We start from the raw sequence: 23,362 nt of genomic DNA, 5'->3' as shown, positions 1-23,362 counted from the left end.
TCTTTTTAAAGCTCTTTATTGAAGTAGAGTGTGATCAAGAAAAGTAAATTTTTTCTAGGTGAACGACTAGATGAATTTCTACTAGTTGACATATGTGTATTTGTGGGGGAAGGTGTTTCTCTATGGCAGACATAAAAAAGTAGAATTGGCTTCTAGCTCGTATGTATTTTAAGACGCATTCCTAAATTGTACGTTAAAGTGGCTGTACCACTTTATTCTCCCACCAACATTATATGAGAATATCTATTTGCCTATAAGTAAGACCAAACTAGATATTAAGTAAGGTCTTTTTTTTTTTTTTTTGCCAATCAAATAGGTGAAATATCAGTGTCCCATTGTGTTTCCCTTAGTAGAGGTAATTTTTTATTCCGTCATTGGCTGTTTGTCATCTCATGTGAATTGCATGTTTATTTATTTCCCTGGTTTTTAATAGGTTGTTGATCTTTTTTCTTTTTCTTTCCCATATTTTAAAGTTGTTTTGTAGTTTCATTTTAATATTATCCAACTTAACATCACGATGTTGGTTATGAGATCAGGCTGTAAATTTAAACAGTAAGCACTTACTCCAGCACTCGTTTATCTAAAAATACTCTTTAAAAAAAGTTTATCTACTTTGAGAGAGAGAGCAAGCAGGGGAGGGACCGAGAGAGGAAGAAAGAGAATCCCAAGCAGGCTTCCTGCTGTCAGCACAGAGCCCACCCCATGCAGGGATCAATCGCATGAACTGTGAAATTGTGACCTGAGCCGAAATCAGACAGTTAACTGACTGAGTCACCCAGGCCCCCCGTATAAAAATACTCTTACTGAGTTTTTCCCATTGCAAAAGTGATATATGTTTATGCAAAGAAATTTAGGAAATCAAGATACCCAGGAAGGAGAAAATGATAACCCCTTTAATATCATCACCCAGATACAATAATGTTAATATTTTAGTGTGTATACTTCTAATCTGTTTTTTTTTTTTGCCCTGCGCACCATTTATTAAATTTCTTCCCCTTTTCCCATGGATTTGTGATTTTATTCTTAATATGTACTGATTGTTTAAAATGTGGGATCTGTTTTGAGCTGTCCTTAGCGCTTTATTTATTTGTGTGGATTGTACCTTTACTACTTAAATAGGCGAGGCTTGATGATGCACTGTGCTCTCTGCACAGCTCTCCGTCGTTGCTTTCCTGGAGGCTATCTACGTCAGGTAGCCTGATGACACTTGTGTGTCATTCAGAGTTCTGTCTCTGGACTCTGCTGAAATTAAAATGCATTAAAAACTTGGGGGTGCCTGGGTGGCTCAGTCAGTTGAGCATCTGACTCTTGATTTCGGCTTAGGTCATGATCCCAGTGTTGTGGGATTGAGCCCCACGTCGGGTTCTGTGCTGAGTGCGGAGCCTGCTTGAGATTTTCTCTCTCTCTCTCTCTCTCTCTCTCTCTCCCCTCCCTCTCTCCCTCTGCCCCTCTCCCCTGCTCTCTCTCTCTCTCTCAAATTAAAAAAAATTTTTTTCACAGCAAAAGGGCTCAGCATAAAACAAAGGCCTCTTTGCATCATTTTTTGTCAAATCAGATTTATAAACATCCTCCTGTAGATTCTGGAGAAAGAGATCCAGTAGTTATTAGAGATCATCTCTGGGAAACTGATTGCCCAGCTCCCTTTTTTTTTTTTTTAATTAAAAAAAATTTTTTTAATATTTATTTATTTTAGACAGAGAGACAGAGCATGAGCAGGGGAGAGGCAGAGAGAGAAGAAGACACAGAATCAGAAGCAGGCTTCAGGCTCTGAGCTGTCAGCACAGAGCCTGATGCGGGGCTCGAACTCACAGTCCATGAGATCATGACCTGAGCCGAAGTCGGACGCTCAACCGACTGAGCCACCCAGGTGCCCCACTTAGCTCCCATTTTTAATTTAATGTGTGTAAAATGCTGTTAATAACTTTTCTTGACGCTTTTGTTCCTTTCTTCCTTTCAGGTGCCCTTCATGAGTTCACTCAAGAGTTTTAACCCCTAACTCTTTTCTCTCATAAGGCCTTAGATTCCTCACCCCTTTCCCCCCCACCTCCCACCTAAGGGCTTTTAGGATCATGATTCTAGATGTTGAAGAGTGGGCTACTACATAGAAGAGGAGTGCAAGTGTCCTAAATTGCTCCCCTGTAGCTCTGAAAAATGAGGAATTTAGACCCACCAATACTGCAAGTGACCTTCTGCAACCCTGAAGTCACTGTCTTCACCCCATTTCTTCTATATATCTTTCTACCAGTCACTGGGGCACTGGGGCACTCTCGCACTGACTCACCAGAGCTGACTGTTAACTTTTCAGGAATTTTGCAAGCTGGTTGTTTAATACAGTTATTACTAAAAATTAAATTATATGAACTTATAGTTAATTAACTTATAAAAAAAAAACCCAAAGATAGTCCTCAAAACTCATCACCTCTTCATTATTCTACCACATTTTACTATTATATTTCCTCTTGAGATTCTTAGTGCCTACTGCACTGTGGGTAGGAATGCTATATAATCACATCCTACTGTGCCTCTTTGCTCACCTCTGTGTTCCATGACGTGCCTCGGAGCTTGAAATTGGTTATGAGGTCAGTAGTTGCACCACTGAAATTGGAAAACACTACATAGCGGGGTTTGATTTGTTCTGTTGAGCGTGCTGGAGCAAATGTTAACAATGCAGACTAAACTTAAACGTGTATCATGTCAGTAGCCTTAACATTCTGAATAGTCCTCCAAATTAAGGAAATACTCCTCCAGTAGTTGAAAAATATTATTCGATTCAGCAAAGAAGTTGCTTACATCATTGGCTGACAAATGACATTCCCACAAAAATCTGTGTTAACTTTCCTCTTGCTCCTCGTGTAAAGAAAACTTATCAACCAACATTCATGCCAGAACTATACACACTCATCAGTCACAACCCTCGGTTGGCTTCGGATATAAGAGTTTGGCAAAAATCACCTACAACATTCTTTGGGGATTGATTATGTACATAGAATTTACAATAAAGAATACTATATATTTTATTGTCATTTATAAATTGTGTGCTACACATCCTTTGTATCAGCAAAATTTATAGTAAACGTGTACATACATATCTATGTACTTTTTTTTTGTTTTGTGTTTTGGAGAGCTTAGCTGTTCAGCTTTTACTGGCACACCACTGATCAGAGGTGACAAATGGCTAGCCCCAAGCTTAAGGGGACCACCGACATGGTTGGTTTGACCACACAGTGTTACCTAAAGTAACCAGCAAACAAAACGGTGACATGGTGTGCCAACATTTACAAATTGTGAGATTTCACATAAAAACCTGGAGTTCTTAATTTTCCCGAAGGGCGGAAACTGGCCCCTTTGTATTCTCCCACGGCGACAGTCGGCTGGAGCTGAGCTGCTGTGGACCATTCAGGGGGGGTGTGGACTCTTAGTCTGCCACCATCCCCACCGCTCCCCGCTGTCCTTCCAACCCGCACCCTCCACTGAGCACTGAGTGCCATCTCTCCCTATGTACGCACCGTGCATTCTCTCAGTTTCTGATTTATCCTCTCTCGCTGAGACCTGAACCCCATTTTCAGGCCAGAAATCTGGCAACTTCAAGCTTGACTGATTATTAATTTTCCTCATCTGTTGATTGAAGTCCCATTGATCTACAACGATTTCTTACAAGAATCCCTTACAACATCTGTGAAAGGGCTTTGAAGTGATTCAAAGCCACCAAATAGAAGCAATGCATATCAAGATGCTCATAATTTCTAACACTTAATTTTACCCTGTGTTGATAAAAACTGATTAAAATTCAGGCATTTTTACATTTTTGGTTACCATGACAGTAAATATATTTATTGTTCATCCTTTCACTTGTATCCTTCTTGCCTTCCCTTTTCCTCCTGTTTTCTCCTTGTCTTTTTCTGTCACTTTAATCTTACGTCTCAAATACAATGTCAGTAATGAGGTCATTGCATTATCCTATTAAGACTCATACTTTGGTCGTCGTTTTGGCCCAATTTAAATACTGACATTATGGACTCATGCTAATTAGCCCAAATGGCCAAATCCCCACCAATTAAGCAAATGTAGACATTTCAGGTTATTTCGGTCACCCTATGTTTAAAGTTAAGAGAAAATGTGGTGAATGTGATCTGAAATCTTCAACCTCAAGATATCCTGTTATTTGATAATAAAACTCTTTCTTACCATTATTACATTATGAATGCGATTATGTCTCTGCTTCCTCCTGCATTTGACTTGGACATTTGTAGCATCATCGTCATGGATTCTTTACATTCTGTCTCAATGATAAATTGAGGATATGAGGAAAAGTTTTCTTTGTACCTTGAGGTCAGTTCACTTTTAAAAAATTTTTAGGGGCGCCTGGGTGGCTCAGTCGGTTGAGTGTCCGACTTCAGCTCGGGTCATGATCTCACAGTCTGTGAGTTCGAGCCCCACGTCAGGCTCTGTGCTGACAGCTCAGAGCCCGGGGCCTGTTTCAGATTCTGTGTCTCCCTCTCTCTCTAACCCTCCCCCGTTCATGCTCTGTCTCTCTCTGTCTCAAAAATAAATAAACATTAAAAAAAAATTTTTTTTTTAAATTTTAAATATGTTCTTTTGTCACCGCACCTAAGACCCTTTTATGTCAACCATGTCAGAGAAAGTGTCTTAACTTCCCAGAATTAAACATCCAGATGGACTAAACATTCTTTTGTTAATTTTATTTTAGTAGTAGGAGCATTTGTGCCCATAAGAACCACATTCTAAATGATTATTAGGTTCCCAGACTAGTCCCTAGTGATGTTAAATGTAGTTCTTATTTCTGGAGTGGAGGGAGGAGGGGGAGGGGGAGAAAAAGCCGAAGTGATACACCGGGGACCAAGACGGAGGAAGGCAAAGACAGAAAGAATGAAAGCAAAAGGTCCACAAGAGAAACTCCCTGGGTTTAGGTCTTGCTGTAAGCAAAATGTTGAGATCTATGCCATCGGTTTTTGTGTCCCCTGACTTTTCGTTTCTGTATCCCACTCCTCAAATCCCAGTGCTCTCCTTTGGTCCTAAGGTCCCACCCTCACCAGGCCTGTTCCACTCTCAAAACTCCCCTTTCTCAGTGCAGACGTGTCTAGCAAGGTCTTTGGAAAACATCAGTCTAAAGAGAACCGAATCATTTTGTGGAACGCATAGTCCTGAAGCATCTGAAATCTAGCGTTCTCTTCTTAGGGGAATTCCAGTCCAGTGTAACAAAATGAAGCAAGAGAAAAGAAACTAAGGCAGTGTTTTGAAGGAAGATATCTTCCTTGGGGCGTCATCCGCTGTGCTGAGTCCCGCTAAGCAGTCCTTGACGTGGCCTGCTTTCTCCATTCCCCATCTGATGTTTCTGCCCAGACCCCCGGGAGCCCGGGCCTGGCCTCTAGCTGGCTCACAAGACGTTCTGGACTGAAGTAGGTTTTTTTTTTTTTCTTTTTTTCTTTTTGCTTTGTGTTTTGGGGATTTGTTTTTTGTTTGTTTCTTTCTATTTATTTTGTTTTTCCGAACAGCTCCCATGGTTGGGCTCGGAGCGGAGCAGAGAGGGCTGGCTGTGTATATGGGCTGTGTATATGTGAATGGGGGCTGGGCGGACAGGTGAAGTTGAAGGTCAGGATACCCATGGCCTGGTTCCCAGATTCCTTTTCAAGTTCTCCACGGTTTGCCAAAGTTCCTGGCGGTTGGAACCTTCGACGACGTTAGTAAATGAACGTGACAACAAAGCTTTGGTTGCTCAAAATTGGGAAGGTTTCAAAGTAAGAAAAGTGGGGGAAATGGTTGGTGGTGTTGGCAACGTTTTCTATACTGTATGCTTTTAAGGATGAATTCCCGTTGAAAAGCGCCACATCTAAGAATGAGATACACATACACGTATGCCGGCCTCCGGGTAACCGCGCGGGCTTCTCTCCGGGTTCACTTTCCCTGCCGTCGTGGATGAGTAAGCTCTGCTCTGGCAACGGCTGCCTGGCCTCGGTGTTGACCCGAAGCCTCTCCAGACCGCAGATAGCCAGGTATTCGGCGGGGAGAGTGTTGGGGCTGCACAGAGAGAGCTTCAGGTCCCGGACCAACGTGAAGTTCAGCAGAAGGCCCAGTGCAGACGCATCTGTGAACCAGACGGTCAGCCGGTCGTCGTAGCTGGTTTGCTCTATTGCGGAAGGCAGGACGGTGTGGCAGCTGCACATCAAGTTGGCCAAAGTGTAGTCACAGTCCCGGACGTCCGCGGAGCAAGTGCAGTTCCGAATGGTGTTTTCCTTCGTGAAGATCAGAGTGCTGTTCCTCTGACCTCCTGTGAAGCAACCCAGGACAAGGATGCCCAGGGCGCTGGTCAGCAGGAGGCTGTGCCCAGAAGGTGGGGCCATTCTTGTCTCAGTGTGGGCCCGCGAGGTTGTGTCTCCCCTTCGTGAGCCAGTTCATTGCAACTCAACTGAAAGACAAATACGCAGCTGTGTTATCGCAGGCTCTCATTAGAAATATGCGGGTCATGGGGCGCCCGGCTGGCTCGGTTGGTAGAGCATGTGACTCTTAATCTCAGGGTCATGAGTCTGAGCCCCATGTTGGGTGTAGAGGTTGCTTAAAAAAATAAGAAGGTTAGGGGAATGGAGCGCCCTAAATAATCCATCGCAAACGTTTCTCTCTTGTGGTTCTATCAAAGGCAGGCAACGCAAATGCCTGAGTGGAAGCCAAGTGCAGAAATGATCTTTTCTCAGAGCCTTGTGAGAGGCAGTGGCCAGCCTACCCGTGTGAGGCATAAAACTCCCTGTGATGTCTGCCGGGAGACTGACACACCAGCAGCAACAAGATGGGGTGCCCGAGATGAGACCCAGTGCGCCTGTCTGCGTGCACCAGGGATCTGTGGTGCTTTGAGCGTGCACACTCTCCAAACATCGTGTTACTTGTATTGAGTACTCGACAACCCCTTAAACGTGCACATTCCCTCCTCCCCTCAGTATCTGACTTCCTGGAATTCAGGAGACCAGCAGCTCCGTGATGGACTCAGCCATCCAAGTGCTACCTGTGAAACAACATAGCATGCATACCAGCGAAACATTTAGTTAATGGTAACCTTTAATTTCTAACTAGACAAACATGCCCCCCCCATCATATTAATCTGTTTATAGATCCATTGATAACTTCCTGGTCTCCTAGAAATATGAGTATTAGAGTAGATTTTACCGTGTTAATAGACCATGAAAACACTAATCACATGCCAGTTAATTGCAATGAACTTTTCATCACCTCCTTTCCCAGAACACCTGTTATAAATTGATTTTGTCAAGTAACTTAGCGTAAGGCTCCCAAACTAAGCAATATATCAGCACTGTTAAATGACCTAAACAATATAAGTCCGTGCTTAGTTTAAGGAGCAACATCAATGTCCAATTTGGAGGAAAATGAACTAAGTACTTGATACATAATAGATGCGTGGTATTCTTTTCTGGTGAGGTTGGAATGAGACGCACGTTATGAAATAGGGTTCCAGGTTCCAGTCTTGCAAGAATAATTACATTTCCTGGGGCTCCTGGGTGGCTCAGTTGGTTGGTTAAGCACCTGACTCTTGATCTCAACTCAGGTCATGATCTTGCAGTTTGTGGGATAGAGCCCCATGTAGGACTCTGTTCTGACAAGCAGAGCCTGCTTGAGACTCTCTCTCTCCCTCTCTCTCTGCCCCCCACTCCCACTTGCTCGTTCTCTCCCAAAATAAATAAACACTAAAAAAAAAAATAATTAAAATAAGAATAATTACACTTCCCCTGAGTTAGCTGATGGCTGACCAAAAGATACAAGACCAAAGATACAATTCAATTAATCCGAATTGACCAAAGATACAGTTCAGTCCGTCTGCATGTACAGATCACCACGCATCTGGAAAAATACTTGGAATGAGACCTCTGGCTCAGAGAGTCCAGGGCTGGTGACGGGGCCCCCATAGGAAGGCTGCGGAGGGACAGACGAGTCAGTCCGAGGAGCTGAACGTGTGTCCAAAGAGGGTGGTGGTGACAGCAGGAAAGAGGTGAGGCAGACGTGCAACACTTAGGGTGCAAGATGAGGCCCCAAGGTGGCAAAGCAAGGCAAAGAGAAATCCAAGGGAGGCAACGCTAAAAATGCCGGCGTCAGGTGGACAGGGAGGAAGCACACGTTCGTCAGCAGGTGGCCAGAGACTAAAAATAAGCTCAGCTAAGTAAACTTGAACAGAAAGTAAGACACTGGTTCACAGGAATCATAATATCATTCATTCATTCATTTGATCATTCATTCATTCATTCATTCACTCAGCAAATGTTTACTGAGAGTTCGCTGGCTGGCAGGCACTTTGCTGGCTCTGGGGATACAGCCCAGAAGACAGCAAGGTTATGGAAGTTGGGTTCTAAGCGACTTGATTCTGCTTCCAGAGCCCAAGGCGGGCCGGGCCTGCGTGTGAGGACCAAGGGCCTGCAGCAGTGGGGAGGAGAGGGAGGCAAAGGCAGGAGTAGGGTGGGGCTCAGCACGGGCCATGTGCCAAGGCCGAGCAGAAGACACAAAGATGAACAAAACCTGTACCCTGCCCTCCAAGGGCTCATAAGCGGAAGAGGAAGACAAATAGGGCAGGACTGAGAAAGGCCCTATTGAATGTACGTGTGGTTATAGGAACGCAGCAGAGAGATAGGTTAAAGTCCATTTGGGGGACTGAATAAGGTGCTTTATATAGTGCTTTGTGTTGACTTTGAAGTTGTTAACAGGGTTTTCTTAAAGGACGTATTCGTTAGTGCATTTTGTCATAAAAGAAAGGGCTTTGAGAAATGCTCCCATAGAGCCAGCATTCTTCCTGAACACGAGGTTTAACGGTTTTAAATAGTTTTAGGATGTGGTGGTGACTACCCCACTTAGTAAGGAGCAGTGACTAACTTATTAATTACAAGATAATTTTAGATGATCGGTTGTCCTCGATTCCGCTGGAGGTTTGTTTCTAGGACTTCATGCCCCAGTAACGCTTTCATATCAGAACTGAGAAAGCTGTCATCGACACCACTGGCTTGCTCTGATCTCAGCCTGGAGGGGCAAGGGAGGTGAAAAAGGGTCTATCCACAAGCCTGGAACCTGGTGAGAAAAGTGTCTGCTTCATTTTCCAGGTGCTGATACCATTCAGGGGCATGCATGGAAGAAGGAAAGAGGTGGGAAGGGAAACAGACATTGGTTTCCTGAAACAAGGGGAGACTAGAGATCATAAAAGATTTGTGAGCAGCACCTCTTCCCGGCCCTGCAGTCAAGTCCCTGGCTGGATCTCAGGGTGGCCCCTGCCTTCTGGGTATCAGGGAGTTCAAAGGCTGGAACATGGAGGCCGGATGCATGAGGCCTGGTGATGGCGTACAAAGTTGGACAAATATTCCTGGTAACAAGCCTATGGGGTTTCCAAAAAGATGCTAGTTGGACATTTTTCTCCTTCGGTTTTACCCTGGACTTCTCTCTTCAGATTTGTTGAATGTGGATTGTGATCACCCTGGTTTTACTATGTATTTATTCATTTGTGGGCAGATTCCGGCATGGCCTCAGCAGAATGGGCACAGATACATCACACTGTCCCTGCTCCTTCCTGTGCCCCTGACCATAATAGGCGTGGTGCCATGGGGAAAGGAACTGTTGTCTTCCTCTGCGGGTTGCTCAGCTTGTTGGAAGGGAAATCTTGATCTACTGGTGACTGTCTTGTCTCCAGAAGGGGGGAGATTGCCCTACAATGGAGCCAACGCAGAGGAGAACAGACAAGAAACGCAGAGACATTTCTCACAACTTTTTCGAGCACCGGGATCAAGCCATGCCTGACATCCTTCTTTGATTTCTGAAATAAGTGAGCCAAAAATTTTTTCCCCCTACTCAAACCAGTCTGAATTGGATTTCTGTAACAAGCAGTGAGAAGAGTATGCTGACATTGGGCAAACTATCTTTTGCCCCCCCACCTTCTTTCAATATACCTTTGTTGCGTCCTTGCTGTGTGCTGGGCATGGTGTGTGATAATCACTATAATAGCATTTTGTATGGGGTGTTGAGTCTACACCTAACTTCGCCTGGAAATGGAAGATGTCATAACAAGCTTCACAGAAGAGGTAGTATCTGAGGAGGGGAATAGTTCCTGAGTAAGAAAAAGAAAAGAAAAAGTTATCTATGTAGTTAGCACAGGGCGATCAGAATTGGAAACATCCAAAAGTAGGACAGAGGGGGGCGCCTCGGTGGCTCAGTCAGTTGAGCATCCGACTTCGGCTCAGGTAATAATCTCTCTGCCTGTGGGTTTGAGCCCTGCAGGGCTCAGTGCCTGGAGCCTGCTTCCGGTTCGGTGTCTCCCTCTCTCTCTGCCCCTCCCTCCCCCCCCCCCCCAATGCTCTGTTTCTCTCTGTCTCTCAAAAATGAATACACATTAAAAAAAATTAATAAAAAAGAAACCAAACAAAAGTAGGACAGAGAGACTGATGGGCTATGGGGATGCTGGTGGGAGAGGGGAGTGGACGAGTCCTGTTGGGGGAGCCTTCTGACTTGCTCTGCCTCATCATTTTCTTAGTACCCCAGCTTGTTGTGTGCCCATCATCAGGACTTGCCTCCTGTGTCCTAAGAGGAGTCCCCTCCCCCATCCCGTCCCCCACCACTGTGGGCGGGGGCTTAGTCAGGGGCAGGGGCAATGTGACATATCTGTGCCATTTTGTTTATGTTGTGCTGGATTCTGCCCACAAATGAATAAATACGTAGTGAAACTAGAGCAAAAGTTGATTCCTCCCTATGTTACAGTCTGAGGCCACTGAGGAGGTGGGGGGCGGGCGGGGAGGGTGTGCTCTGCTCCACGTGGTCATGTAGGGGCTCAAGCTTTCATCCACGGCTCTATCATCTCCCAGGCCTTTGGATCCTCTGTGGGCTTTTCGTTCACATTTCACTGACCAGAACTCAGCCACGCGGCACCCCCTCTCTGCAAGCAGCTTGGAAACGAGGTCCGGCACCGTGCCAAGGGAGGAGAGGATGACGTGGGTATCGGTGGGCGCTAGGAATTTCTGGCAAGCATAATACGTGGCTTTATGCAACCATCACAAACACCGAGGTGGTCTTAATCCACCTAAATTTTTTCAGGCAAGATGTGAAACACCATGATCTTGGAGCCTTTAAATCACCGAACATGTCGAAAAACTGGAGCTACTATTCAGATCGGTTCAAATATTAGTTTTATGTCACAGCTGAAGAAATCTCGGTAGTAATTAATGCCAGCAATTAGCTGCACGAAAGCAAAGACTTCTGAAGTGAGCAGATACAGACATCGGTTACCTCAAAACAAATTCCACACAGATTCCTTCTCAGTCTAGGATTACACCCAACATTTAGATAATGTTTACACTTGGCTCCAAGAGGAATGTTTCAAACTGGACTAGTTCTGTTTATAAGAAGATATTACTAGTAAGAAGATCGTGTGTCGGTGGGAGGAGAGCCTTTGGACCGTTTGCCCAAAACAGATTTGAAATGTCTTGAATAATGATGGTTTGAACTCTATAGTCTCAACACAAAGGAGAAAAAATACAATTGTGGAAAACCGTGATGGTATTCCCCAAATTCTAACAGCAACTAGCAATTCAGCGTGATTTCCCATTTTTAATTCAGAAGTGAGTTTAATTTGAAATTAAAAGTGTTTTTTGTTTGTTTGTTTGTTTGTTTTGACAGGGGAGAGGCACTTAGGCAAAAGTCTCGGTTGAAGCAACTGGGGCCAATAAGGACCAGAAACGGATGAGATGCTCCAGCAAGAAGCAGAGGGCCTGAAAGAGAAATCTGGACCCCAGACACAGGAAGAAAGGCAGAAGACAGCCAGCGTCCGGGCACTTCAAAGAAACCCACTTGGAAGCCAGGACTTGGGGAGCTAGGCAAGGATGTCTCACAAACGCAGTTCCCCAAGTGTGTTTCTGCAAAACTCCTTGAAGGTTCTGAGGGGGGCGAACAGGAGAGAACTTCCAGACGAGGAGGTAATTTGGAACTCTGGGTGTATCCCACCTGGCGAAACATAGACCTTACTCTTGAAGTGTATCTGATCACGAAGGTACCCAGCGTTGCTAACACCGAGACCAGTTGAGATGGCCTCGCTCACCCCAGGGGTCGAATGGGTTGCCCAAGGAGTTAACTGCCCGAGTAGGCAGTTAGTTAAAAGGCAATGCGATTGGCGAGTGCTTATTAATGACGTGGAGCCAGTGTTGGGCACAAGGACAGGGAAAGGCTCGCAACGGGGTGCGTTAGGGCCAGCAGAGAAGGGCTTGGGGGAAGGGCAAGGGAAGGGCTGCAACTAGATGTGTCCCTCGAGCAAAAACCTCAGAAACTGAGCACTTGGTGTATCCGGGGCTCATGAGCTGGAGCACAGGCAAGGCAGGGTTAGGACAAACCCCGAGATCAGGGGTTTAGTCTTCAAACCCTTCTGACTCTCACCCCGTTAATAAAAACTTAAAAAAAAAAAACAACCTCTCCCCAGTGGGGCGCCTGGGTGGCTCAATCGGTTAAGTGTCCAATTCTTGGTCTCGGCTCAGGTCATGATCTCACGGTCTGTGAGTTCGGGCCCCATGTTGGGCTCTGTGCTGACACCACAGAGCCTGCTTGGGATTCTCTCTCTCCCTCTCTCTCTCTCTTCCCCTGCCCCGATCACTCTCTCTGTCTCTCTCAAAAATAAATAAATAAACTTAAAAAAACAAAAAGCCCTCTCCCAAAGATGTAACTTTTTATTTAGGAAGGCATGACAACTGCCCTATTGATATATTATCTACATTGTGAGTCATACACGGAGCGTAGAATTTTTTTAATTTGAGACAAAAAAATAAAAATGAGACTTGAGTACCTTCAACTCAACCCACTGGCTTGGCTTGGGCACTCCCTTGGCCGCAAACACCCCCTTTGGAGGCCCCAGAGAGAGGCAAAAAGGAGGCGCTGAAGGTTTGTGAGCAGGGGAGACCTATTTAGTTCTGTGCGTCAGGAAGGTCATTCAGGCAGAGATGAATTGGAAGACAGAGACAGAGAGAGCACAGTGGGTTCTAAGTAAGAGCACACTTCGTATTTTCTTTGAGGGTTTACGTCTCTCCATTTGCTGACTCCTGGCTCCAGCCTCCCCGGATAAATCTGTGTCTGTGTCTCCAATCCTGGGGTGGGTGGGGCGGCCAAAGAGGGGAGGATGAGGGAGGCAAGGGTGAGGACAAAGGTCCTCGTGCTCGGGAAGCAGGAGATCCTGAGGGAACGGCTCGGGGAAAGCGGTCCCTGTTTCCTTCTTAGCATCCCGACATGGCTTGCCTGGGGCTCTGCTCTTTGAGATGCCCACCCTGCCCCTGCCCCTCGCCGGAAAGGCACAGCTCACCTTCTGAGCCAGGGGCCTCTGGGTGGTTTCCTTAGACCTGCAGCGAGAGCAGCTCCTGGCAAGACAAGTTACAGGTGAGATGACGGAGTCGGCACGGTATCTTTCCTGTCCCCAGGGGCTCCTTGCTGTGCCTTCATCTCAATTCCTTGGTCAAGGCTTATCCACTCTTTCCAGATGCCTGCTGCTAAAATCCTGCTCTCACATAGGGGTCTAAGGGCACTTGGGTAAGCCTTAATCTGGATTTACATAAACATATTCTTGCCCGAGCGTATTTGCCCTTTAGGCTTTATCCCTACTTGTGCCTTGTTAAAGGGTTGGCAAGGATTAAATAGGAAGTCTGGGAGTCTGTGGGGCGGGGACTCCTCTTGAGGACACCAGAGCTGAGGGATCACCTGTTCCCGGGTCCAGTTCCCACTGGTCCGTGGCTGTGCAATCACCCTTCCCAGGCAGGCCAAGGAGAACGTCCTGCCTACTCTGCATTCGTGCATGAGATGCTCGCGGGGACACTCTAGGTGTAGGACCTTGAGAAGCTCTTGGAGAAAAAATGGATTTGGGGCATTTTTCTTTTCTTTGGCTCTGTCTCACAAATGCACCGCAGGAGGTAGGTTACAGATACACTCTATGTAATACGATATTTGTTTTTTTAGGTTTACTTTATTTTGAGAGAGAGCCAGAGAGGAGCAGAGGGGCAGAGAGAGAGAGAGAGAGAGAGAGAGAATCCCAAGCAGCCTTCGCACTGTCAGCATTGAGCCTGAGGCAGGGCTCAAAGCCACGAATTGTGAAATCAAGACCTGAGCTGAAGTCAAGAGTCAGACGCTTAACTGACTGAGCCACCCAGGCGCCCCCATGTAAGATGATATTTACAAGAGAAGGGATAGCTTTGTTGTTTAATAGTCCAAAGCTTATAATGTAGAAAGGAACAGGAATTTGGGTCTCTCCCCAGCGCTTTCTTACTGTGGTAAGTGTTATCTTTTCTTTCCTCGTATTCCACCCCCAGCCCTGGTGTTATGAGCCACTGCATTTTCACACGCCCTCCCGAGTGTCTGCCTCTGAAGACACTGCCTTGTGCACTCTCTGTTGATGAAAGGCTCTTCCCGCCCCTGGGCCTTACTTACACAGTTCACAGTGAGAGGCGCGACACAGGATTCACCGTGATCCTGGTATGATCCGTATCTCCTTGGGTTTATACAGTGGGCGCAAAACTGTTCGCTATCATCTGACTTATTTCCTCATCTAGAGAAAGAGGAAATAAAGTTCACGTCTCCATAAGTTGGCATTTAGGCAAAATTAACCTCAAGTGTGTGGTTCGGGTCTCAAGAGCACACGCTTTATTTTTGTGATGGTTCGTGTTCAACTCGCTGTATATTGCGGGCCACTCAGAAATGACTTTTGGAGTCTCTGTCAACATGGCATGGGGATGATAATACCTACTACACTAGGATATAACGTCAGTGTAGCAGGACGCACGTGGAAATGTAGTCTGTCTCTGAGTACTGTTACTACTAGTAAGTATGCTTACATATACATGGTACTTAGTACTCTATTAACTATGATGTTTTATAAGGTCGGAACCATAATGATAATAGGGATATATTAGCATGCTCTGTCAGGGCATCCCAAAAGCCACCCCAAAGAAATATAAAAGTTACTGGCGCATTTAATGCACTACTTACATCAAAAAATTTGAATAAAGAACAGGTTCAACATAAAGCAAAAATGCCTCTTTGCCCCATTTGTCCTGTAACAAACCACAACTCGGATTTACAAACGTCCTTCTGCGATTCTGGGGAACAGGAGGGCTTGCAATCATTAGTGAGCAAAACCGGTAAATTGAAGTAAGTGTCCAATTCCCATTTCTAAATTGTTCAGTGGGGCAGCAGGGTATGGACTGTGATCAAAACACTTGCTTTCTGGTTTCTTCTTGTCCCTGGTAGATACGGTGGGGGCTGAGTAAGGGCCCCTGTAGGTGTCCGTGTCCTAATTCCTAGAACCTGTGAATCTTGTCTTCCAGAGCAAGAGGGACTTTGCAGATGTGATTACGTTAAGGATCTTGGGACGGGGAGACCCTGGATTATCTGGGTGAGCCCAGTGTAATCACAAGGGTCCTTCTAAGAGGAAACCAGAGGAGACAGAGGAGAAAAAGGCAATGTGGCAACAGAAACAGAGATCGGAGCGATATGGCTGGAAGCCAAGGAATGCCAGCAAACTCTAGAAGCTGCAAGAGACAAGAAACGGATTCTCCCCTGGAGCCTCCCCAAGGAAGGAGCCCTGTCGACACCTTGACTTTAGCACAGTCAGCCTGCTTTTGGACTTTGACCTCCGGAAATGTAAGAGAATACTTTCTTCTATTTTAAGTCACTGAGTTTGTGAACATTTGTTACGTAGTCATAGGAAACTAATATAGAGAATATAAGGTAATTACAAAGCACCCATATCAAACCACCCTTTGGACTAAACACACACACTAGGGGTGCCCGGGTGGCTGTCGGTTGAGCATCTGACCTGGGCTCAGCTCGGGATCTCGTGATGCGTGAGTTCAAGCCCCGCGTCGGTCTCTGTGCTGACAGCTCAGAGCCTGGAGCCTGCTTTGGATTCTGTGTCTCCCTCTCTCTCTGCCTTTCCCCCACTCACACTCTGCCTCTCTCTCTCTCTCTCAAAAATAAACGTTAAGAAAGTTTTTTTTAAACACGCTAGCCACTCTATTTATAGCCCTGCAGTGTTTGCTAATTGTTTCCTGTGTCTTACTACTCTCACTAGACTGGATCGTAAGGAAGCTCTTGGGGTAACTCTATCCCAGCCTCCATTACTGGCTTTCTGAAATACCAAGCTCAAAACTGTCCAGAGTAGTCATGCTGCATTGGGTCCAGCCCAGCGTAAATGAGGCATCTGGACACATCTCATGAATTCCGAGGGGGGCCTGTATCCAGGTGGTGATTTGCATGTGTGGACCTGTCGAGGAAAAAAGAAGGAAGCGTGAAGACGGTGTGTGAAGGCCTGGGGCAGGGCTGAGTGGAGGGACAGGATGGCACTTGTCTCTTCTCAGCCCAGACTAATTAATGCCACGGGCTGAGTCCTGTGGAGCCGCAGGCAGAGGCTGCATGGACAGCTCTCAAGAACCCTGAGATGTGGGGCACGAGCGGCCCCTATCTGGGTGATGACGTGTGACACCGGGCTGGGGACAGAGTCGTTCCCCCCACTTGCGCCCTGAGTGCAGGACAGCTCTGGTATGATGAGGAAGGAGGGACAAGCAGCACCATTTGGTCTTCCCTGGAGGATGGATGGGAGTGCCCCTGGTCACTCCTCTTTGGGCAGTGGATCAGTGGGGAGCCCCATGGCTAAGGCAAGGGACAGTCACCATCCAATGGTGGTTGGGGACAGAATCAAGTGAAGGGATCATTTCTGAGCATATGTAAGACATTCCTGGGGGCTCTATTGTGTAGACACAGAGGTAGGAAGGAGGCAAGGCTTTGTATCAGGGAGGTGGAAACACAAATCGGCAAAATGCAAGCTATTAATGTGCATTTGAACTTATTTGTGCCCAGTGGTTGGTGAAGCCAGGACTCCTTCAAGGATCAGTTGATTACTGCTTTTAGATTAAATGTATTCATTAATGGAAATGGACCTGAGAGCCAACTTGAACAAACGAAAGCATTTTGTGTTTTGAAAGCATTGAGCTCAACTGGGTGTTGATTTCACCCATCGTTTGCTAATCGGATCCCGGACCCCTTGGTGTCTGTCGGTGTGCCGTGTAAGGCAGGTTTCTGATGTGGCAAAAACCTGGTCTTTTTGTTGACTGTGGTTTCCCCAGTCCTTAGCACAGTGCCTGATGCATAGAAGCACTCCATAAATATTTATACTATCCCTACATTATAAATCCCTACATTAGCTAAGTCAGAGATGCATGTTACTTCCACTTTTACCTTCCACCTCCTGGAATCGTGCAGTGTTATCATGTTACCAAAATCAGCAAGCAAAATGCATCCTCTTTAGCAGGAATTTCGGTGTTTGGCCTCGCCATGACAAAGGAAGCATACTGAGATTTTGTGTATGGGCAAGAGGATGGGAAATTCGAACCCAACATCCTAAGCCTTGCCTGTGAGTCCCCCCTGAAAGCCACTGAATGCCATCTGGCAAAAGCCCCATGAGGCATCCCCATCCTCCGTGGCTTTACCCATCAGCACCGTGTAGGCTTGCAGTTGCCTAGGAATCGTCTCGTAAATCTGATGGAGACACAGGGTGAAACACACTCGCCTGGAACGATGACCACGAGCCCCAGGTCGGGCTCCCAGATCATGTCCTTCCACTTCACCCTACACATCCATCCAGGGCTCACAGGAAGAATGAGCAGAGTTGGTAAATACTGATCTCACAGACAGTGGTGAGCATTAGAAGGCATCACCCTAATTGCTGTCCGTTGAGGGATTATGATAGCCCCCACTACGGACTCCCCCAAGAGCTAACCTTCAAGCGTCCAGTTTTGTAAAACTAACATGGAACCACTTTGCTCAAATTACGAGTGTGAGGTTGCCAAGGAAAAATGAGTCAGAGTAATCCCTTTCTAAGAGATGAGAAGAAAAAAAAAAGCCTGCAAAGCTTTAATATTTTAATTACCTACTTCCAGAACAATAAAAAAGGGACTAATATCTTCCACGCAGTGAGGTACATTATGACGGTTTCATAAAGTAGCTTGAGCTATTTCCCCAGGACAGAAGCCTTACGCTTTTTCCTTTCATCTGTATTCAACCATTCCAACGATATTCAATCTTAGAAGCGTTAAGAATTAAATTTTCCTTTAGGGTTTTAGTTCCAAATATTGGAACCATAAGCAAGTTAAACCTTGCCGCTTTCATGAAAGACTTGTAAGGGTCTTTAAATGCCTCCTGGGAACAATGACTAAAGGTAATGTCAGATCCTGGAGCAGAAATAGGACATTAGGTAAAATCTAAGGAAATCCGCATAAAATGTGGACATTAGTTAACAATAATAATGTATCGATATCGGTTCATTGATTGTGACAAGTGCATGTCCCGTTCTGATGTAAGATGTAATAACAGGGGACACTGGGTAGGGGCATATGCGAAGTCTCTGTGCTATCTTCACAATTTTTCTGAGTCTAAAACTATTCTAAAATAAAAAAGGTTTTTTGTTTTTTTTTGAGAAGAATGCCTCCTGATTTCATTGACGACTCCTTGGAGATTATCATTTTTGTGATAACAGCAGAGCTCCAGTGGGTCAACTGAGCATCACAATTTGGGCTAAACTGAGCACCCATGAAATGGTGTCTAGGTGTGACTCCAGATGAATTCTTTAGCCCTTCTGGCCGCGAGAAGATTCTGGCTTTCTTAACGGCCCTGGAAGCCAGGCAATTCAGAGATGCAAGTGGGAAGTGATCCTTTTATGGAAAATGGATCAAAACTGGAAGGGAGAGGCATCAGGAAATATTGTGGGAAGAAGTCCTGAAGGAATGTGTGTGTGTGTGTGTGTGTGTGTGTGTGTGTGTGTGATACTTCCCTCACGCGGCTTATGTTGTTCCCTGTGTCTAGGAGAGTTCTGTATTTCTCAACTGCTGAGAAACCAGCCTCATCTCTTAAACTGTCCTTGGATCCCACCTCTTTCATGAAACTTTAGTAGCTAGGGCTCTGGATGGTGGTTCTTGCCTACCTCCAACCTGTTTCTCTCTCTCTCTCTCTCTTTTTTATTTGAGAGAGAGAGAGAGTGTGCATGCATGCGAGCGGGGGAGGGGGCATCAAGAAAGGAAGAGAGAATCTTAAGCACACTCCATGCTCAGCATGGAGTCCTACACAGGGCTCTATCTCACAGCCATGAGATCGTGACCGGAGCTGAAATCAAGAGTCGGACGCTCAAACGTCTGAGTCACCCAGACGCCCCTCAAACCTGTTTCTCTTATAGGGCTACACCAGTCTACTATATAAAAGAAACTAAAAACAAGCTTTTTATGAGCAAATCTGTAATCATACAGAGAGACTGTGCATGTTTTTGTTAGGTTTTTAAGCCACTCCCATCAGGCTTTTGTTAATATCACTCCATTCAAACCATTCTCATCAGCTTCCCAGTGACTTCTCCCTCCAGCGTGCCAAATCCAATGGTCAGTTGCCTGGTTTCATCTTGCTTGACTTCTTACCAGTATTCGACACGGTTGCCTATTCTTTCCTTCTTGAGCAAAGAACTTTCTGTTCTTCCCTGACACCCCATTCTCCAGCTTCTCTCGCTACCAATGGCTGCTCCTTCCCACTCTCTTTGGCTGGCGTCCCCTCTTCCTCCTTGTTATTGTTGCCTGCCCCTGGCTCAGTGCTTGGCTCTCTTCTCTGGGTATATCCACTCCTTTGCGTGCTAACCTATGGACTTAAATATTATCTATATGCTGATGATTAACCTGCTTCCAGACTCTTCCCTGAACTCCATGCTCATATATCCAGCACCTTGAAAACTCCACCTGAATATCCAAGACACCGCAAACGTAACTTACCGGATACACGACTCTTGATTCCCGCGAGAGTTAAGACTGCTGGGTAGAGAAGACATTTTACCGTATCAACATTTTTCGGCATTAACACTTACTGCTCCACGGCCTTGGGTTCCCATGACTAAACCGGCTAAATACAGAAAATGGTCATCGATGACGGACAACGTACTTCCCAATAAGAAATGTGGGAGATATGTGGTGTCAAAAGTTCACTGAAATTGGGAACCATACATATGTTCAGTTGATTCATAGTAATGTTCAATGACTGCTGCTTTCACGCCAGGTACTGTTCAAAGTACTTTTATGTATTTTATATCATTTAATCCTTAGTAAAATCATAGTAAAAATAGACATGGTGGCCCCATTTTCGTATCAGAAGATGGAGACACATAGAGGCTAAATAGCTTACTCAAAAGGTCACAGAGCTGGTAAGAAAAAGTTAAAATTTGGGGGCGCCTGGGTGGCGCAGTCGGTGAAGCGTCCGACTTCAGCCAGGTCACGATCTCGCGGTCCGGGAGTTCGAGCCCCGCGTCGGGCTCTGGGCTGATGACTCAGAGCCTGGAGCCTGTTTCCGATTCTGTGTCTCCCTCTCTCTCTGCCCCTCCCCTGTTCATGCTCTGTCTCTCTCTGTCCCAAAAATAAATAAACATTGAAAAAAAAAATTAAAAAAAAAAAAAAAATAAAATAAAATAAAATTTGAACCCAGACAGCCAAACATGTTCTAGAGAATTGTGGTGGAAATTGCAGTGTTATTTCCCATCCTAGGGTCACGTTTCTATACAACTGCCTCGTATTCTATCACTAGACTCTGTGCCCTTTAACATAAAGCGTGTATAGGAACCTCACGCTAGGGGAATAGGAAACAAAATGAATGAAGTGACTTCCAGTAGGCGTAAGCATTTCAGAACCACTTTTGTATTTTTTATTATTTTTTTCACTCATACGTGGAACTTGAGAAACTTAACAGAAGACCATGGGGGAAGGGAAGAGGAAAAAATAGTTTCAGACAGAGAGGAAGGCAAACCATAAGAGACCCTCAAATACAGAGACCAGACTGAGGGCTGATGGGGGGAGGGCGAGGGAGAGGGGGAAATGGGTGATGGGCACTGAGGAGGGCACTTGTTGGGATGAGCACCGGGTGTTGTACGTAAGCGGTGAATCACGGGAATCTGCCCCCGAAACCAAGAGCACACTGTATACGCTGTATGTCAGCCAACTTGACGATAAATTATATTAAAAAAAAAAAGAAACACTTTTTGAAAAGACCATTTATAAATTCGCTTTAAAAATAAGGACGTTAGTTGAGTGCTGCTTCTGCATATGGGGGGCGGGCTACCTCAGAGAGCGAGCCAATGGGAAGTCTTAACTAAAATATGTAGCTACTGTACCTCTCCTGGACACAGGACCTTCTGAGAACTAGTTAACCAATGACTGCAAACCCCTCTCCATCTAATGACTTGGTCTATGCCCGGCTAATCCGATCACTGGGGTTCAGCCCCCACCCAGCTTGGCACATAGGCCCACGTCTGTGCCCTTGATCGTACCCTCATGGAGCCATGTGGTTTGTCTGTTACTGGACACTGAATTAAAAAGTTGATGGTACTCCCCTGCTCATACTCGGTCTCTCTCTCAAAAATAAATACACATAAAAAATTCTTTTAGAAAGTTGATAGTATAATAGCATTAAGCAATAAAAATACTAGTATGGAGAAAGAAAATTGGGAAGTCTAAGTCAGCTGTTGAAAAGCACCCATTTCCATAGATGCTTTATTAAAACTGTTATTTTCAGAAATGCCCAATTTCTGTAAAAAAAAAATTTAATGAGAATCCTTTTTTTTGTTCACACATACTGCATTATTTGGTCTAAAAATAAAGGTTAAAAATTTCCCAAAGATCACTGTTTTCATTAAAGATTTTTTTTCCAAACAAATGAGGCCTGATAATTTTGGTGGTTTTTATATATATTATGCATAATTTCCTCTCCTCAGTATACACCGACACTTTTATTGCTAAAAAAAAACAAAAACAAAAACAAAAACAACAAAAACCCTGCCCCAAACATGTTTGTTAAAGAATGAACTATATGAACAAGAACTGTGTAAGAATTACCGGTTTTGGCTTTAAAAAATCCCCACCTTCTTGCCTTGTAGTACAGTATTTAATATGTTTTTTCACTTTTAAATAAAAGGACAATTTTTTTAAAAAAAGATAACGAGTCCATACGTTAATACTCATCTAAACTCCGTTTCTTATCTTCTTACGTTTTCCAATGAGCAGTGTATAAAAAAGCAATAAATGTAATGCTGTCACATAAGAACAGAGCAAAGGAACAGTATAAGCTGATGTTTTGAGAGTTCCCAGTTTTCTCTGTTTGGGATCACGATAAGGAAAAGAGCTATGATAGATCAGCTCTTTAAAAAAAGTTTTTTAACGTTTATTTATTTTTGAGGGACAGAGAGAGACAGAGCATGAGTCGGGGAGGGGCAGGGAGAGAAAGGGAGACACAGAATCCGAAGCAGGCTCCAGGCTCCGAGCTGTCAGCACAGAGCCCGACGCGGGGCTCGAAGTCACGAACTGTGAGATCATGACCTGAGCCGAAGTCGGACGCTCAACCAACTGAGCCACCCAGGCGCCCCTGATCATCTCTTTTATGTAATTGTTATTTCGCGTTGAAGACCGACAGGGAAGTAGAGCCAAATGTTTTAAATAGAAACCACAAGCCCCGGATCCATGGAGATATCTGTTATATAATAATATTACCCTAAGTAAATTTATCCGTTTAGAGACTAAATGAGAAGACCATTTCATTCTTTGCTGAATGCCCTGGAAACGTTTCCTTTGAAAGGCAGAATCTCCATAAAGAGCAATTCATATGCCTGGAAGCCTGAAAGAAACCAAACCAAACCAAAACAAAACAAAAAACACTTTCTTGGTAAAAGCCACCGTAAGTGTACATTATGCTCGGGCAATGTAAATTCTGCCAGAAGACGGGGACGCCCACAGTGGCTCTTCAAAGGGTCGCAGAACTTGCCTGCAGTGCAGCCGAAATTCGGAAGCTGTGAATAACTGTCTTACGAGACACACTTTTCGAGAAAGAACAGAGGAGTTACTTACATCTGGGAGTTCCAACGTGAGGCTTGCTTTTCCACGCTGCGGACCTCCGCCTGGTTCTTCACCCTGGCTTGACAGCTGGTTTAATCTGCAAGGCAGGATGGAATGCACTTGCTGTTGTTTTCCGGTTTCAGAGGGCCAGCGGCCCTGGCCGCTTCCATGGCAACCGGGGGGGAAGCTGCCCGCCTACTAGCTTCATTAACCACACAGCAGGAGACAACCTGCCTTGGGGACCGATGGCCACTGTTTTGGGGTTCTACCGTGGAAAGTTTCCAGAAGAAACTAGGGAGACCGCTGCCGTCTGCTGATCCTGAAGGGCTGACAGGAATGGAAGAAATTCGACTTCAGCAGGAAATCGAGTGGGCTAAGTATAGAGCATGATATTCCTAGATGCTTTTACTCTCGTGATTTGGTCCACTTTCTGGTCTGATGAATTGTTA

The 23,362-nt window shown here is 45.3% G+C and overlaps 1 protein-coding gene across 1 annotated transcript; it reads right to left on the bottom strand.

Moving 5' to 3' along the window:
• Positions 1-4,679: 4,679 nt before the first annotated feature.
• Positions 4,680-23,362, bottom strand: CC2H21orf62 (chromosome C2 C21orf62 homolog). Its single transcript, XM_043593716.1, has 2 exons — positions 22,926-23,362; positions 4,680-6,424 (listed from the first exon to the last, which is right to left on the bottom strand). Exon 2 carries the CDS (start codon positions 6,357-6,359, stop codon positions 5,700-5,702), a length of 660 nt encoding a protein of 219 aa, XP_043449651.1. The 5' UTR covers positions 6,360-6,424; positions 22,926-23,362; the 3' UTR covers positions 4,680-5,699.

The sequence above is a fragment of the Prionailurus bengalensis genome, chromosome C2, assembly GCF_016509475.1.
Source record: "Prionailurus bengalensis isolate Pbe53 chromosome C2, Fcat_Pben_1.1_paternal_pri, whole genome shotgun sequence".
NCBI classification, from domain to species: domain Eukaryota; kingdom Metazoa; phylum Chordata; class Mammalia; order Carnivora; family Felidae; genus Prionailurus; species Prionailurus bengalensis.
This window is presented reverse-complemented; position numbering and strand designations above follow the sequence as displayed.